We start from the raw sequence: 16,476 nt of genomic DNA on the forward strand, positions 1-16,476 counted from the left end.
AAGCATTTCTTTAGATTTGTTTTGCTGCTGATGCAATGGAGGTCGTCATAAAATAATAGCATGTCTACAAGGTTGAACTATTTAATATGAAAGTATAAGCACACATTCCTAATTTCAATAGTGACATGAATGCACACTATGAACGTTCAGACATGGCAACACATAACAGCTCACCATTGACTAACAACGGGTTGTTTGCATTTCAGTAAACCAAGCACAGCACCATGAAAAAAACACCAAAACACATGCTGCACATACAGCACACCAGCGTGAGTTTCAAATCCACCACAATTTGACACTGAGAGGTACACCACTCACATATTGTACAAGGGCTGCTGAGGCTGTATCTTGTACATTCCTACCTATCTATGTGACTTTACCGCAAGACCCAAGAATATGAATTACTGCAGTCACGAAAGCATTAAGTCAAGATTTATTCTTGCATAACATGAAGGATTTAAACAATTTTTGCTTATACTCTGTAGTCATAGCTTAAATGTACATCAACAATCGGTATCAATATCATCTCGCATTGCGATTGCAGCACACATCGCCTGCCAACGTTAACAGTGTAGTAGTTTTAACGTGTGAAAGCCAGTGAGATGAAAGATTGTGGTGCTGGGCCTTCAGAGTACTTCATCTTTTGTCACCTTCTCCAGGTTACGGTTGAGGTCCATTGTTAAAGCGTCCACATTCTCCTGCAAAATGCTACACAGCTCAGCCCATGTAAACTGTCCCAGGATGCTTTTGGGAGGGCGAATCACCACGCATCCTGCCACAAGCCGCTGGTAGAGCTCATGCAGGAAGGTCAGCTTCTCCTACGCAGGGAAAGGAGGTGCGTATTGTTTATTCCATTATACAATGCATACCATTTTGGGAACCTATTCGAAACTGTGCAGTAAAAGACAAAATCAATACCAATACAGTAGTTCACCACCTAGAACTTGAATAAGACAAATTTGAGTGCACTTGATTATTTATTGGTGGCAGCAATAATTCTAGACCATTTAATTAATACTATATATGCCCTGTGGAATGCAGAATTAATCAGTGTAGTAATGGGAGTGGTATTTTTTTAGACTGAGATACTGCAGATGACAGAATTGTAAGATTGTAACCAGCTCCATGCAATGTAAGATTCCAAGTCTTAAAATATTATATAGACGGCATGGGTATATCAAAAATAATTTGGTGAACATTTTTTCAAATCATAGTCAATTCGAGCTCAATTTTACACCACGATCCCATTGAGATATTATTATTTTAGGAGGAACTTCTTTTTAGAAAAAATGTATATGCCTAATATTATGCATATTAAGGTTGCTCCCTTTTTTCTCCAAGTTATCTGCCTTGTGCCTCTACAGTAATCTGCTATTCAGTTCTAAAGTGGGCATTTGGGGTCTTTTTATCCTTCTCAGCATCATTTAAGACCTCTGTTGTATCGCTGTGATGAGCACATGGCAATGGAGACATGTAGCAGTGGTAAGCAATGTGGGACGCTATGTCGCATCCATCACCCAGAACACCGGTGGAGAGCTGGCAGCAGGACAAACAGCCAGCCCGACCACACTTCATGTGTTACCCAAACGGATTGAGCAGCGTGTGATGGAAGCCCTGGGTCACGACAGATAAATGCCCACTGTTCAGCACACTCATTCTTTACATGCCTAGCCACATAGCCTGAAATTATTACTTCAGCTCGCAGCTGCTGCTATCCGAGAGCAAATGCTTTTTGAGTGTGTTATCTAACCTCTACGTGAGCTCTGAACTTGTGCCCTCAGAAAATAGGCAGCTTAACCTAATTGACTTTGATTTTCTGCTACTAAGGTGTGCAAGTGCATATAAATACAAAGCAAGTGGCCAACACAATTCTGTAAAATTACATTTGTGGCATGCTCACACTTTGTTGATTTAGAGGCACTATAAATACATCTATTGTCATCTAAGCTATACCCCATGTTAAATGTCAACAAGGTGTAAGAAAAAGGATGTCAAATAACCAGCATTAAAACTTTACAATCGGCATAACAATTATATGGTACTTATAATGGAATCGTTAGAAAATAACATATTGATCTATTTAAGAATGAACAAAACACATCAGTTAAGAAATGCTTCCTTATAGTACCAAAAAAACAAAAGGACTTAATGTGTTGACCTAATGATACATATTATAGTTTTGAATACCAGGGTAATTGCATTCAAAGGTAATTTTTGGTGAGAAATGCAATGGCAAACAGTAAAAAATTCATATTCTTAGTTTTTTCGGTAAAGTCACGTTGAAGAGAAACAACAAAATAATAAAATATATATAAAAGAATAAAAAAATTCTCACGACGTTTCGACCATAACTCAAACGGTCGTCTTCAGGTGTGTTGGTTCGCATAAATTTATTTTTAAACGGCGCATTTATTTATTTATTAAAAATTATGCGAACCAACACACCTGAAGACGACCGTTTGAGTTATGGTCGAAACGTCGTGAGAATTTTTTTATTGTTTTATATATTTTATTATTTTGTTGTTTCTCTTCAACGTGACTTTACCGAAAAAACTAAGAATATGAATTACTGCAGTCACGAAAGCTTTAAATCAAAAGTAAAAAATTCATTACAAATTGATTGCGCATCTGCAAAAAAGTGGAGGTTATTCAATGAGTTGACCTTGGGAAAGGCCTAGTCGACAACCTTTTGGTGGCTTAGCGGTCAAAGAGAGTAGCGTGCGCTCTTAAGTTCACTCCACCTGCACGTCCTCTTCAAAGGCCTGGCGCAGCTTATTGAGCTGTGTGTAGGCATCAGCAGAGTGGGCCTTCTCCGCATCCCAACTGGCCTGCAGCCTCTGCACTTCGCTTTGCAGAGATGCCATGGACCCAACGCGTTCATCTGCCTGGGCGCGCTGGTTCACCACTTCAGTGTTCGCTGCAAGCAACTGTGCTTGTAAGTCCTGCACACAGTGAGCAACTTAATACTCATGCCGAGTACAATTTAGTTATCTTTTAATTGGCAAGACTGTAAGTGGAGAATAAACACATATATTGATCGAAATGCTGTATTAAAATATCACTACAATACTATATGACTGATATAGTTTCCATACATATTGGTAAAGGGAAATTATCAATCACCTCAATGTCAATGTGCAGATGCTTTTGTTAGGTTGTCTTATAGTTTAGTGGTCCAACACCACAACATTCCACGTGGGAATGATTTCATGGTTAAAAGGTCAATGGGCCATGAACTCGAGCCCTGCCATTCTCTGGTGTGTGTCCAAATGCCGCTGTTCTAGTTATTTGCAATTATATAGAAAACAAAAAATCTTACAAAGTTTCCAATTGAATACATTTTTGACCAGATTGTTTTAGAGAAAATAAATTGAGTGGCCAATGACTTTAACAAGTAGACATGCAAAGAATGCAGTTATACTTTAAGAACTCTTTTCAAAGCAACATTACATTCTTACATTTTATAGTGCGTACATTGGTTTCATATTAATTCAAAGAATTATAGTATATTTGGGGAAAAACAACATATTCGTTAATAACACTGCCTTAAAAGAAAATTATAAAATAGGTGATGTTTCGGGCAATGAACCTTCTTTATAGCACATAAATAGAGAGGCCAGAACGGTAGAGTTAATAGGTTTGAGACTGCACTTAACACCATGGAGCCTGATGACAATTACAATTTTAAAATGTTATGAGGTGAGTATTTAAATATTGTTGGGTTACCACTATACCAACACATTGCAGATGTTTAATTCTAAAAATGTGCATGCAGTTTGAAATAGAAAACACTAATTTCAGCCCTTTGTACATCAACTCCTGAGAGAAGTGATAGTTGTTTGACCATATTTCACCACACTCTTGAGTGTGGGTTGATAAAGAGGGGGCTCAGGACCAGTTCAGATGTCAATCAACAGCAATTTTAGCCATGGCTGGGAATCAATCTCAAACCAATGGGTTTCATAACAGTTTGCTAACCACTACACCACTGCACCAACCTCATGTGCAATATACATGTAAACATAATTTCCTTCATTTATATTTTTTTAAATAGAGCTTTATGAGATATATCTTTTTTTTCCTACATTTTATTTGCCATCGTAAATGTATATAGCTTTAGTATACTCACCATGGGACATGTGAGGAAATGTTTGATGTATAGTTTTTGTTGTGGTATCGCAAATGTTTGTTTTAGAGGATTATTTTATGGTAGTGGCTCTGAGGCAGGTGGCTCATCTTTAGCCAGAAGAATGGAGGGGTGTACATCTGGGAATGGGCTGGAAACTCAAACAGTCCCTCATACTGTGAGCAGGGTGGACAATTCCACATCGCAGCCAGAGTAAACATTTGTCAGTATACCCCTTTTTGCGAGTGCTTAAAACCCCTCTTGAAAGGTCCAACCTCTGCACACTGCTGTATCTAAGTGGAACAAAGTATAGAACGGGTAATGATCATTATGAAACATGATTATTATTGGGCAGTGAGAGTGATGCATTGACCTTTCTTGATGCCTGTAACATTTACAGAGAAAAAAAAAATCATCCTCAGTGAAGGCAGTATAAATTTTTAACACAGTCTATCTAAAAAATGATCTCTAACCAATGCTATCTGTAATTTAGGCTTACTTCCAGTGTTTTGTTGCGTGTCCAAGCCAATTCTTTAGAGGACTGGCACTCTTCTCTCATCTGTTCGCAGAGTCGCTTCATCTTGTCCAACTGCAAACAGAAGAGCACAAGCACTGAAACATGTCATCAAATTTATATTACAGTTGAGATAAAGCCAATCACCCAAACAGTGCTCAATGATATTCTGTACACATACCTGATACAAAACAAACTTTTGTTTATTTTTTTACGAGACATCTATTTCCGTGACAGTTGTGTATCAAAAAGGCCGCAACAATCTATAGAAATGCTAAGCAAAGCAATACAACATATATACAAGCAGTGCAACGTAGTACTAGCATCACATCTCTGAATATTATTTCTTTGATGTTTTAGAAGCTTAGAGCTTAGAATAATGCGCTATCACTAAATTTAGTATTTCCATGAAGAAAATGGATGCACTACCATTAGGTTGAATGTTCCTCCTCTTAAACTGTCATTTTTGCATGATTATACGAACAGACGAGAGTTAAATATTTAAGCTGTATGGATGTAACAGCGAAGCCACAACATGACAATGTGTGGTGCCATGGGTGCAAAGAATGGTGGCAGAGCATCTATCAGGCCTGTTAGGATGTGATCCTTTTCTCACACCTCATCTATTACACACAAAACCATACACTCGCCAGCATTATGTCCTCTTGGGTTCAAAAATGCTCTTGAATTGACTCACAAGATGTTTTACCCACATACCAGACATAAAATACCTTGCAATTAATTGAAAACAAAGAATGTATGCTTAAAATGCATTAAATAGCAGACATGTAATAGCCTAACTGCATTGTTTAAACTGTAAAATGAAACAACGTGCTGAACTTTTGCATTTAACTACTTAAAGGATCAATTTAATTTCAATGAGGATCACAAGTTTTTATTGCAACGCTTTTTTATCCATTAAGTATGTATGTAAGCAACTGTACAGAAACATTAGCGCGCTTCCTGCAATTGCGCATGCCACATTCCGGATGACTCTGACTGCCAGGGATTACGGTCCCTAATACGAAATAAAGGCTTTGATATTGGCGTAAATGCATCATCATCATTTTCACAGCAAACAAAGACGGCTCCACCACTCCACCTGCCAAATGAGGAGCAGCCACTGCCAAAGTGCCGCATCAGAGCAAGCATAAAATCCTATTCTGAAATATGAAGGACTGTTAGAATCACTGTTAACATCTGTCTTGTAGAGCATATGGCTCTTTAGGGGCATTCAGAGTCCTATCATCTACACCTACTTTTAAAACCTGAACACATTTTAAAAGTGTTACACGCATATTTTTGTGCATCTTATAGGTTATTATATTGCAACATAATACGCTGACCAACACATGACCTAATACAAAAACCACATCCAGGATTGGGTTTACTCTAAAACCTATTTCAGTTGAATTCTGGATGGTATAAGAATCCGACATGTGAAGAAATGTAAAGTAATATCCCTTGAATTGATACTGTAATGCAAGGTGTTCTTTGATGTTGTACCTTCGCTACCTCAAATCCACCTGTGTTATAAACATCTCCAAAAAAAAGTTGCCAAACATGTAAACATGGTAACATCTGTTTCAAAGTAAATGTGGTGTGCTCGTATTTTTTTTTTACCAATTACGCTCTCAAAAAGCTACAAGGATTTCTTAAAAACTGAAGGGACTCCAATGCTGTGCTCGTAATTAGACCACCAGATCACTCAGTGCTGCTGGCTTTTGGCCTCAGTCCCACTGTTGTGGTCTCCCGAGGCCCACACTTGGCCAGTAATGAGACTCTCTGGGTGAAACGCAGCCTGACCCTGGCTACACGGACCCCCGTATGGATCTCTGCAGATGCCTGCATGGACGCCCTTTCCCCCTCATCCCTCATCGCGACAGCACAAATTATCCTCGCTGAGTACATGCCGAGACGCACTCATTTGTCTCTCCCGTCTGTGGCAGCAGCAGCACTCTCTGGCTCTCCTGCTCAAGAACCACGTTAACTGCCGGAGGGCGGCCTCTCTGCTCGCAGATAATTTGCGGCGTGGAGCCAGGAACTGCAGTCCGAGCTGTCCCAGAGCAGGCCGTCTCGTGTCACCTCCGCCAGAGCAAGCGGCAATAAAGGCCCCTTTTTCCAGATGTTCCATCAGTTAATCCAGCACGTAATGAAGTCATGCAGAGAGAGAAGATCAGGTTTATTAAATCTCAGCCTCTCTCCAAGCATCTGCTCGGTCATTACTTAAAGCACCAACAACAGATTTACAGCGCAGGGCCGCGGGGCAAGGGAAATTAACTAGGTGTGCTGAAACGGAGCCTGGGCCCCAAAGCACATCAATTATCCCGTCCTGGGCAGGGGGTGGTAGGACATGGTGCGAGCTGATCAGTGCCCCTCTTGGGCTGGCTAACAACCCAGGGTTGGCCTTAAAACTGCAACATAAATTCACAACGATAATTGCTTAAAATAAATAAAATAAAAAAATAAAAACTGCAAACTCTGAAGCATGATAAAATATACCTCAGAAATATTTGAAAGTGTAACTTTTTTCTTTCAAAACTACAAAATAATTCCTCAAAGTGTTCTTCTTACTTGGAGACTGTGGCACATAGTAGCGCCAGCAGTGTAAATATCATAAACAAATCTGTACTGCAGTGCCACTGGCTACACCTGATTGTAGATGTGCAGATGACATTTTTATCATTCTTTTTATCCTACAGTCCAATCCTCCTGCAGTCAAATGCTGCCTCTTCACAGAGATTCCCTGAATCTAAATTCCTCCAGCCTCAGTGTGAAACTAGTTACCTTCATACTTCGATGTTGAAAAAAAAATGCACACGGTCGACAAATAAAAACTGTGTGTGTTCATTTACGTCATAAACCTGCAATTACTCTGCAATGGCTCTTGTAAGCAAGGGACTTAAAAACGAGTTGATGAATGCAACTGTTTGCGTAGCAATTGGAGCCTTTGCTCCCAGTGCCCACCCTGTGGCATCCTGCCGCTTCGCGGTAAATGACCGCAGGCTGTACGTCCCCTGCTGGGCTGCTTACAGTCATGCGCCCGCTGCAGCCATTCCCCCCCCCCCCCGCCACCCCCTTACCTCGTTAGAGTTCTCTCGCAAGCGGCCCTGGTAATCTGTCAGGGTGAGCCGCAGGCTCTGCAGCACTGCCGAGGGACCCTGGCCCTTCTCTTGCTCCGTATGCGCCGCTGTTAAAAAGGGAAGCAAAAGATATGGAGAGAGGACGCAAAAAGACAGCAGAGAGGGGACCGATGGCAGGATCCGCAACATGTATCTCGCCGCGACATGATTAATTTAGTGCCTTGAAACCTGCAACTTTCATACCGTGGAATTTTGCGAAAGGAGAGGCAATAAGAATGTAAAGTAAAAACAGCAAGCAGTTAGAAAACATAAATCTCAGGATCAGGCAAAAAAAAACACGGAACAAGGGTCTTTAATTATCAATGTATTTTTCAGTGAAGCTAAGTTAGTAGAAAGCTATAGCTTCAGATATAACCAAACAAATGCAGTCAGCATGGAAATGATCCAAGAGAAAAGATGAAATAGCTTGAGATGAAGAAAATGTATTTCTCAAACTATCCACATGCATTCCTTTCTACATGAATGATTTACTATTTAATCATTTAAATGTAACAAAAACAAAGCTTAAACCAGTGACATAAAATAATATGCAGAACAGGTACAGGAAGATGTGGTTTAACAAAAGAATGCCAATGGGATACCAAATAGAGGAAGCAAAATACAGATGAAACATCCATGGCAAGAGACATTAAATTGAATAAAAATGGTTACAGCAATAGACAGAGATGACAAGCCTAAGATGTCTAAGGCAAGTAAGAGCATGCAGCTTTCCAAGGCCGGAAAGAACACCCCTCTATTGAGGGTATAAACATCTGTTTTTCAGCCACAAACCCAAACAAATATCTACATTAACACTTGGTTATGTTTACATGCAGAGGGTTTAAAGATTTTCATGATTATGGATAAGCAGTGTGATAATAACTCATGACCATGATTAGAAATTGATTAAAATATAATAAAAAAATAACAATAATAAATAACACAAATAAAAACTACCCAAGCATACCAAAACATATTAAGTCCCACAGTAGACGTGATATCTCTGCAATGTTTGTTGCTGCAGGGGGTATCCTGCTGTCTTGACACAGATGAAAATCACATCACTTGCTGTTTACGTGCACAAGGCACTGTGACAGCCAGCTGTTGTACATTAACATTTAGTAAATTGTGCTTTTATTTCACAAGGGACCAAAAGATTTCAGCCCTGACAAATAGTCCCAGCACTGCCAACTTTGATTAAATATTGTCATAAAACAATTTTTTAGAATTATACATATTCATTGTTTATATATGCTGCATATAATTGCACTACTCTTTTGATGTGTCGTTGAAACTAAATTATTCAGTTTACTTAACGATGCCACATTTGTTGCAATGAATATTGCACTCACAATTTAAAACAATATCACATTTGCAATATTTGCTTCGCACATTTTATTCGCACTCCAATTAGTGCCAAATGTACTGAATATTTTCATTAATTTTAAAAGTTAATGTAACTGATTTAACATTTAAAAATACTTTTTTTAAAAAGCACATTTTAAAGGACACATCAGCAGTCTTTCAAACTTAAACAGACCAGGTGTCAAGGAAGCGATTCCAAAGTTCTCCAGCAACATGTCCAAATCTCGGATGTGTCCCTCATACGTCTCTTCCAGGTATGCCTGCCTTTTCTTGGCCTATACAGCAGAAAATCCATCATGCACATATTTCACTCTTCACCCTTCGATAACATCAATATTCACCTATGGTAAATCTATATAAGATGAACAAAATACAGATTATACCATTTATTTCATTAAGCACAGGAGACGCATGACGTATCTGTGAACTAGTTACCGGGTATATTTGTTCAATTTACATACGTGATCTTTTCAGAGCTAACAATAATTGTAATAATAATGACACTGCAGGTTTCTTTACCAAGTTAAGCTCTTTGTTGAAGTTGGCTGAGATTTTCTCATTTGTCTGCAGCTGTATTGAGAGATCTGCGATACTTTTCTTCTTGTCTTCCATCTCCTGGGACATCTGCTTCACCATGGCCGTTGACTCCTTTTCAAATCTGCATGTATAGTAAATTAACTGTTGTCTCAAACAGTAACTTGGAGGAAATTTTGGCACGAAAATCAAAGCAGTATTACATAGATTTTCCACTTGTCCAGAGAATTTTGAATTTTTTGGAACTAAACTATGATCAGTTCAGGGGTTATCCGCAAAAATGTTTCCCAACTACGTATATCTACCAAATTAATAAATACCACGTGTGTTGTTCATGAGTTTTCTAAACGCATTTGTACTCGTAAAGTTTAGAATCCATAGACACCTTAGACTGTGGAATTTTAGACAATCCACGCCACCAAGGAATAGTCACCATGTCTGGGAAGCTATCCCAATTTCACACACCGACTTCATATTAAGCACGGCTGTGGTTTGAGCACACACCACACTTACTGGTGCAGACGCTCAGCGGTTTGTTGCACCTGTGCCCTTTCCTTCTCATAGGCCATTTCCAGCTGTCTGAACTGGTCTCGGATCATCTCCAAGTTGGACTCGGCACTGCTTCTGGCCAACCTCTCTACCTCTAGCGAGGCCTCCAAGTCCCTGAGGCGCAGCTGCAATGGCCAAAGACAAAGTAAAATATAATGTGAATTTTTTAGCAAGTTAAAAACTACCTCTTTCAAATGAACTACAGGTCTAACAGGTACTTTGTAGAAAACACATTGAATTACTGAGCAAACGAAAGCCTGATAAAAGACTCAAGTATAATCGTGTGAAATCATCCATGTTTATTGTATTACGGAAAGTCAACTCGTTCATTGTGTGCAATTATTTCAAGCAAAACATTGGTATTTTAGCACCCTCTGCTGTTGATTTGTATAACAACAGTCACATCTACCTGCACTATTTCTGAGTTAAACTTAGATTCCAGATGAGAAGCACGTTCTGCCTCATTGCTGTCTTCCAAGCTCCTCAATCTCTGCTGGGCAATCTGCAGAAGAAAAAAAAAACTCCGTAAATAAACTGTAAAAGCAAACATCAATTTATATGTCCGTAAAAGTAGCTATATTTTTCCCAGGCACTAACAACCATGTTTTACATTTCATGGGTGATATACAAGCAACATTTCCTAATTACCTCTAAATCTTTTTTCATCTTGGCCTCCCTTTGAGAAAAAGACTCAAGTTCGCAGGTTTGCCGACGCAAGACTTCACTCTGTTTGCATTTTTCTTCCTCCGCTAAATGCAGAGTGGACTGAAGCTTAGTCAGCATCTCCTTCTGTTCCTGTCCCACAGGAGAGAGGTGTTGGCTTTGATCATAGCACTGCCAGTTCAATGAATTAAGTGACAACATTCTTCGTAGTCATATTATTTCAAACATTTGGTACCTTTATAACTTGCTCTAGTTGGACACGTTCAGCGGAAATGCGTTTCATCTGAGAGTGACTGTCTTTGTTTAATTTTTTCTGGCTGTCCAAATCCAGCCAAAGCCTGCACTGCTCTTCCTCTGCCGTCTGTTTGCAAATCCTCAGTGCTCGCTCCAGGTCAGACACCTTCTGCTGCAACTCTAAGGCATACGCTGTAAACGCATGTCATACACATGCATATAAATGTCACTGCAGAACATACAGCACTGTAGTTTTAATGAGGGGTTCATCGTTTTTAATAATTCCATTTGCTGAATCACCAAAACTTAAGTACCTCATGCTGTATTCACACGGCTCATGCTGTGCACAAACTATCAGTGTGATGGCAATTGAGTGCTTTTTTATGCCACTTGCACGACTGTGGAAGGAAATATCTGTTGAAAAGCACAGCAGGTACTCCATGGATATGGGATGCCTGATTCCCTACATGTTGCTAAGAAAATAACATTCTTTTATATATAAATCTAAATTGTGTATGAAAACTTAGTTCACTGTAATGTGTGTTATTTATTACAAATGTCTGGCTATGCCAACAAATATTACAGCTTTTTAACTCTGTGGAATTTTTTGTTCAGCAAATGTAAAAGCAGACATAATAATTGCATGCTGTGTCATTGTTTTGGAAACAAAATAGGCAAAACATACCTTTCATCTCATCATTTGTTTTAACAGCAAGCACGATTTTCTCCTCAAATAGGCGTTTTTCTGCACATGCCTCTTTCCTGCTCAGGGCCAGGTCATATTCCAAATCCTGTCGGAGTGCCTCACCCTTTTCCAGCTCAGCTCGTAGCCTCATCACCTGACTGTCCAAAATTAGGACCTAAATATATGAAAATGCATACACAAATACGTACAGGTACAATCAACTGTGCAGTTACATGTAAGAACGTGCTTTGAAAAGTAAACTAAGGTACAAATTACGCTAACATAATATCGAAAATCTTCTTAAATAAATACCTATGATCCTATAATCATATTATTGACACTCCCAAATCTATCTGCACAACATATATTATCCTCTCAATGATTCTTCATATTACCCGACATTTTGCGTAGGAAAAAAGGGTGATGCAAAAATGGTGGCAAATTCATCCGAATTTCCAAGCCTTTACACAAAGAGGATCGACTGGCAAAACATGTATGCTATTTGTTTATCCACACTTTCCGGCTCAGAATATGAACAACCCACAGCAACCCCACATCACATCAAAAGAGAGGCGGTGCAGTGTCTACCGAAATAAATAGACAATAAATGGAAACTGATTAACAAAATCAATTAATAATCACATTTAGTTTTGTTTTGCTGTTGGGCCAATTTTTATTGACAAGTATTTATTATCTGACATGGCTCAACTATCTCAATCTGTCTAAGGCTGCTGATAATGATAATCAACTGCAGATTAAGTCAACAGAGGCCTCAATTAGATACCAATACAATATATCAATAATTAAAATTTCAAATTGGAACTCATGCGATGGTTTTGATTTCTAACAATACTTTCCCTAACTGTAGATGAAAAAAATATCTACTGTTTGTCATTGTATGACATAACTTTATAACTAAGGTACCTCCATAGCCAAATATTTCCTTTGTAACACACACACACACTCTAAAAATAATAAGGATCATTTATATAGCGCCATAACATGGCAAGCCATTTCAAGGGTATTGCACAAACGACAACATTAATGAGTCCATTATGACAAGTAGATGCAGTGCCACTTGATGCCATTCACAAGGCGAGTAACTTTGAGCGAGTTGTTTTAATGATGGCAGCAACTCAGCAGCTCGAACGTGGATTGGCACATCGTTCCTGGCACATGGGCTGGCAACGGCAAAGGTCCGGTTGCCGAACATTGTTATTTCCTTCGGAAAACACTGTGCGTAGCTGACCTCAAGAAAATTAAGCCTCCAATAGTTCCATACCTACAAAATCAAACATGTAAAACAGATATTCAAGTGGAATTTACCTCTTGATTATGTTTGCTTGTAAGTTCCACCTTTTCATTCTCAGACTGGTTTAGTTTCCGACGAACGTCTGTGATTGTCTCAAATTCAGCTGCATTGTCTGCCTGTAGTTGCCTTAGTTGAGACTGCAAAAGATGTACAGTGTCCTGCAACCTAAAAACAACCAGGTATAATTAGCAGACATGTAAACACTGAAAAGCACATACGTACTGTGCAGTGTAAAAAAAGGTCAATTTAATTAAATAACATATTTGAAAACTAGATAAGAAACCTCGTAAGATGCATACTTAATGCTAATGAACACTGAAAAGGCAGAATAGAGTTTCACGACAAATAAAAGTACCAAAAGTCTCGAAATAAAAACTGTCCAAATAAAAATTACTCCGCAAAACATCACATACAGTGTTGTATTACGGCTTCAGAGTGACAAAAATAGCAGTACGGTATTCATATCCTACACGTGTTCGACTTTGAATCCATGACCATCCACCAGCGGTTGTCACCATTAAGCATGTCAGCCAAGGGTGTGGCACTGCAGTTGCAAAAGCTGCTACTTAAAAAGCCACTATATTGCAAACGGACTCAATCGTCAGGACAAACTGCAAGGAAACCACCCTTGCAGATGCTTATGTTGGTTATGCAAATATTGATATCTTTTAAGCTCACCAAATCAATATTCTGTGCTCATGTGCATGTGTCACTCACTACCTCTAGACATTGCATCGGAATATAGCAAAAACAACCATTATACTGTAACTCCTTAGGGGCCGTCCATAAATGACGTCACGCACCTAGAGGGGGGGGGGTCAGACATTTGTGACGATGTGTGACGGGGGGGGGATTGAAAAATGTGACGTCACATCAAAATGCGCAACTTTAAATAAATATGAACAACACGTTCTACTTAAATTTTGATTTAAAGCTTTCGTGACTGCAGGGATTCATATTCTTGGTTCTTTCGGTAAAGTCACGTAGAAGGGAAACAATAAAGTAATACAAATATAAAACAATAAAATTCTCACGACGTTTCGACTGCAACACAAGCAATCATCATCAGGTGTGAAAACCACAGCAAGAAAATGTATTATTTTATTGTTTCCCTTACGTGACTTTACCGAAAGAACCAAGAATACGCTCTACTTAATTAAATAAAAAAAATAATACATAGTTTCTCCTACAACATCAGAGTGCAGCGCCACATTAAATACGCACTACAATGACAATAGTTTAAAGCGATTTAAAGCATGTTTTATTTTTCTCGGGTAGGGGGGGGCAGCACTTTGTGACGTCATATTTGAGGGGGGTGTCAAAAATCGTCCAAAATCGCGTGACGTCATTTATGGACGGCCCCTTATACAATGTGGTCGTTTTGGGTGGTTAAAGGTATCGTGAAAATAAATTGAAAGGGTTACTAAGAGATGCTGCAAGGGTTGGCGAAAATAATGGAAGAGGGAGGGGATGAGATGCGGAGACTTGAGAAGAGGAACTGGAGGAATGTTGGAAAGTACAGTACGAGTAAAGTTTACCAAGTGATGTTTTGGCAGACAACTGGCAATAGTGCGAAAACCACATCGGAAACCCTGATGACATACAGTGCTCGATTTTAACCAACTCTGGCCAACATTGGAAGCCATGCTAAACCAACCGTTCCATGCATTTGCAATACAGTAGTTAAAAACTATTGTTTAAAAACAACACATACCCGTGTACGTCGTGATCGCTGCTGTCAAGGCGCAGTGACTGCGTTAAAGCACTGCTGACAGCCTCCATATCTGTGGATTAATGAAAATTACATATTCTTCAAATGTTTACCAGCAACGGAACAAAACACATTACACTAGCTGTATTAAAATTGCATTCATGCCATATATCCGCTATAGTTTCACTACAATGCTACTGCTTCACTCCCGTTTCCAGCGGCACTCAGGAGTGTCTCCACACTCCCGACAAAAGTGGCGCGATGCTCACCTCTTGCCGCGATCCAGAGTCATTTTGGAAATTACACATTCCCGCGGCCGGGGCCACTGTCACCGTTTCAAAAGCCGTTAAGTTTACGGACCCTATATTCTTAGTTCTTTCGGTAAAGTCACGAAAGAACCACATGACATTGACTTCTCCAAGACAGAGGTTCTTTGCAAGTCATCGGGATATCATGAGAGATTCCGTTCCTGAGGCTATCCACATATACAAGCACAGAGACAATTTCGACCGAGAAGATGGATTCTGGCTTAGCAATCATTGGAAGGATTTGATAAACCATTTCGGGTCTTAATTGATTGTTCACGCTTACGGTGGCTTTCAGACAGCATACATTAATTTTTCGTCTCCCCCCTCCTCTTTTCCGAACATAGATGGACTCGTCCATCTAAACAAACTGTCAAATCGCTATCCGTGGTGCTGACGTTTTAAAAATAAATCAATACAAACCGCCACTGCTTTCAAATGTTTCTTGCCGTTGGTTTTCACACCTGATGATGACTGTTTGTGTTACAGTCGAAACGTCGTGAAAATTGTATTGTTTTTTATATATATTTTATTATTTTATTGTTTCCCTTCAACGTGACTTTACCGAAAGAACCAAGAATATGAATCACTGCAGTCACGAAAGCTTTAAATCAAAATTTTACGGACCCCGTTTGTAAATGTGCCATTACAGGTACCTGTGTAGTGTTATAACCATAACTCGGGATGCTACGATGTTAACCAGAGCACTGCACTCTACAATAAGTACATTGTCTCGTTTGAAAGGACAGCAACCGCACCAACACAACTGATTGCAAGAATTGTATACAAAAGTATCGGTCACATTAATAACGATTGTATTTGTCTTAAATGTCACTCAACAATGTACCCCAGCACTGGCCACCCCGTCTCTCTTGTCTGTCGCCCGATGAAACTTGTTGTAATTACCGGCGAAACGTCGTACTCCAGTTTGTAAATGATGCGGCTTTGCTCTGCAACATACCGGTGTTGCTGTACTAGTAACGAATTGCCATGTTCTATTTACGTGACAGCCCTTGCTAATCGGCTGTGTCGGGTGGTGGCGGGTTTAAGGACACTTTGATATACTTACGCGATCTAACCCAAAACAAACCTGTATTCTGGATGATAGTGTCGCGAAAGCCTACGTGTTAAACCGGCGTCGTTGACCGTTTGGTTATCGTCGCTTATACCATGCACCACTGCCAACGCAGTTTCATCAAACAAACAAAAAAAATGTTCATCAACCACAAAACTACGACAACACGGCGAAGTAAGCTCCTTTCCTTGCGTTGCCACGGCGATGGGAGACGCCGCTCGCCCGAGGCTTGCCGGGCGCCGCCAAGAAAAAAACGCGGCGACCTCAGCGGGAAGACGCTG

General features: G+C 39.7%; 1 protein-coding gene across 2 annotated transcripts in view; it reads right to left on the reverse strand.

Moving 5' to 3' along the window:
- The window catches only part of CCDC171 (coiled-coil domain containing 171), a 41,944-nt gene that overhangs the window by 25,224 nt on the left and 244 nt on the right, over positions 1-16,476 (reverse strand). Inside the window, exons 1-14 of one of the 2 annotated variants that reach the window (XM_032947702.2) lie at positions 16,211-16,475; positions 14,819-14,888; positions 13,119-13,269; positions 11,793-11,967; positions 11,109-11,299; positions 10,859-11,005; positions 10,620-10,712; positions 10,175-10,335; positions 9,647-9,785; positions 9,303-9,402; positions 7,724-7,830; positions 4,626-4,715; positions 2,742-2,942; positions 651-818 (exon numbers count right to left, since the gene is read on the reverse strand). In XM_032947702.2, coding sequence (XP_032803593.2) covers positions 651-818; positions 2,742-2,942; positions 4,626-4,715; positions 7,724-7,830; positions 9,303-9,402; positions 9,647-9,785; positions 10,175-10,335; positions 10,620-10,712; positions 10,859-11,005; positions 11,109-11,299; positions 11,793-11,967; positions 13,119-13,269; positions 14,819-14,886 — 1,791 coding nt within the window. In that variant the 5' untranslated portion in view covers positions 14,887-14,888; positions 16,211-16,475. Of the gene's footprint in view, positions 1-650; positions 819-2,741; positions 2,943-4,625; positions 4,716-7,723; positions 7,831-9,302; positions 9,403-9,646; positions 9,786-10,174; positions 10,336-10,619; positions 10,713-10,858; positions 11,006-11,108; positions 11,300-11,792; positions 11,968-13,118; positions 13,270-14,818; positions 14,889-16,210; position 16,476 lie in introns of those variants that run through there. The other variant, XM_032947693.2, reaches the window with a different exon arrangement.

The sequence above is a fragment of the Petromyzon marinus genome, chromosome 1, assembly GCF_048934315.1.
Source record: "Petromyzon marinus isolate PM22_M1 ecotype Great Lakes invasive population chromosome 1, UKy_Petmar_22M1.pri1.0, whole genome shotgun sequence".
Taxonomy (NCBI): Eukaryota; Metazoa; Chordata; class Hyperoartia; order Petromyzontiformes; family Petromyzontidae; genus Petromyzon; species Petromyzon marinus.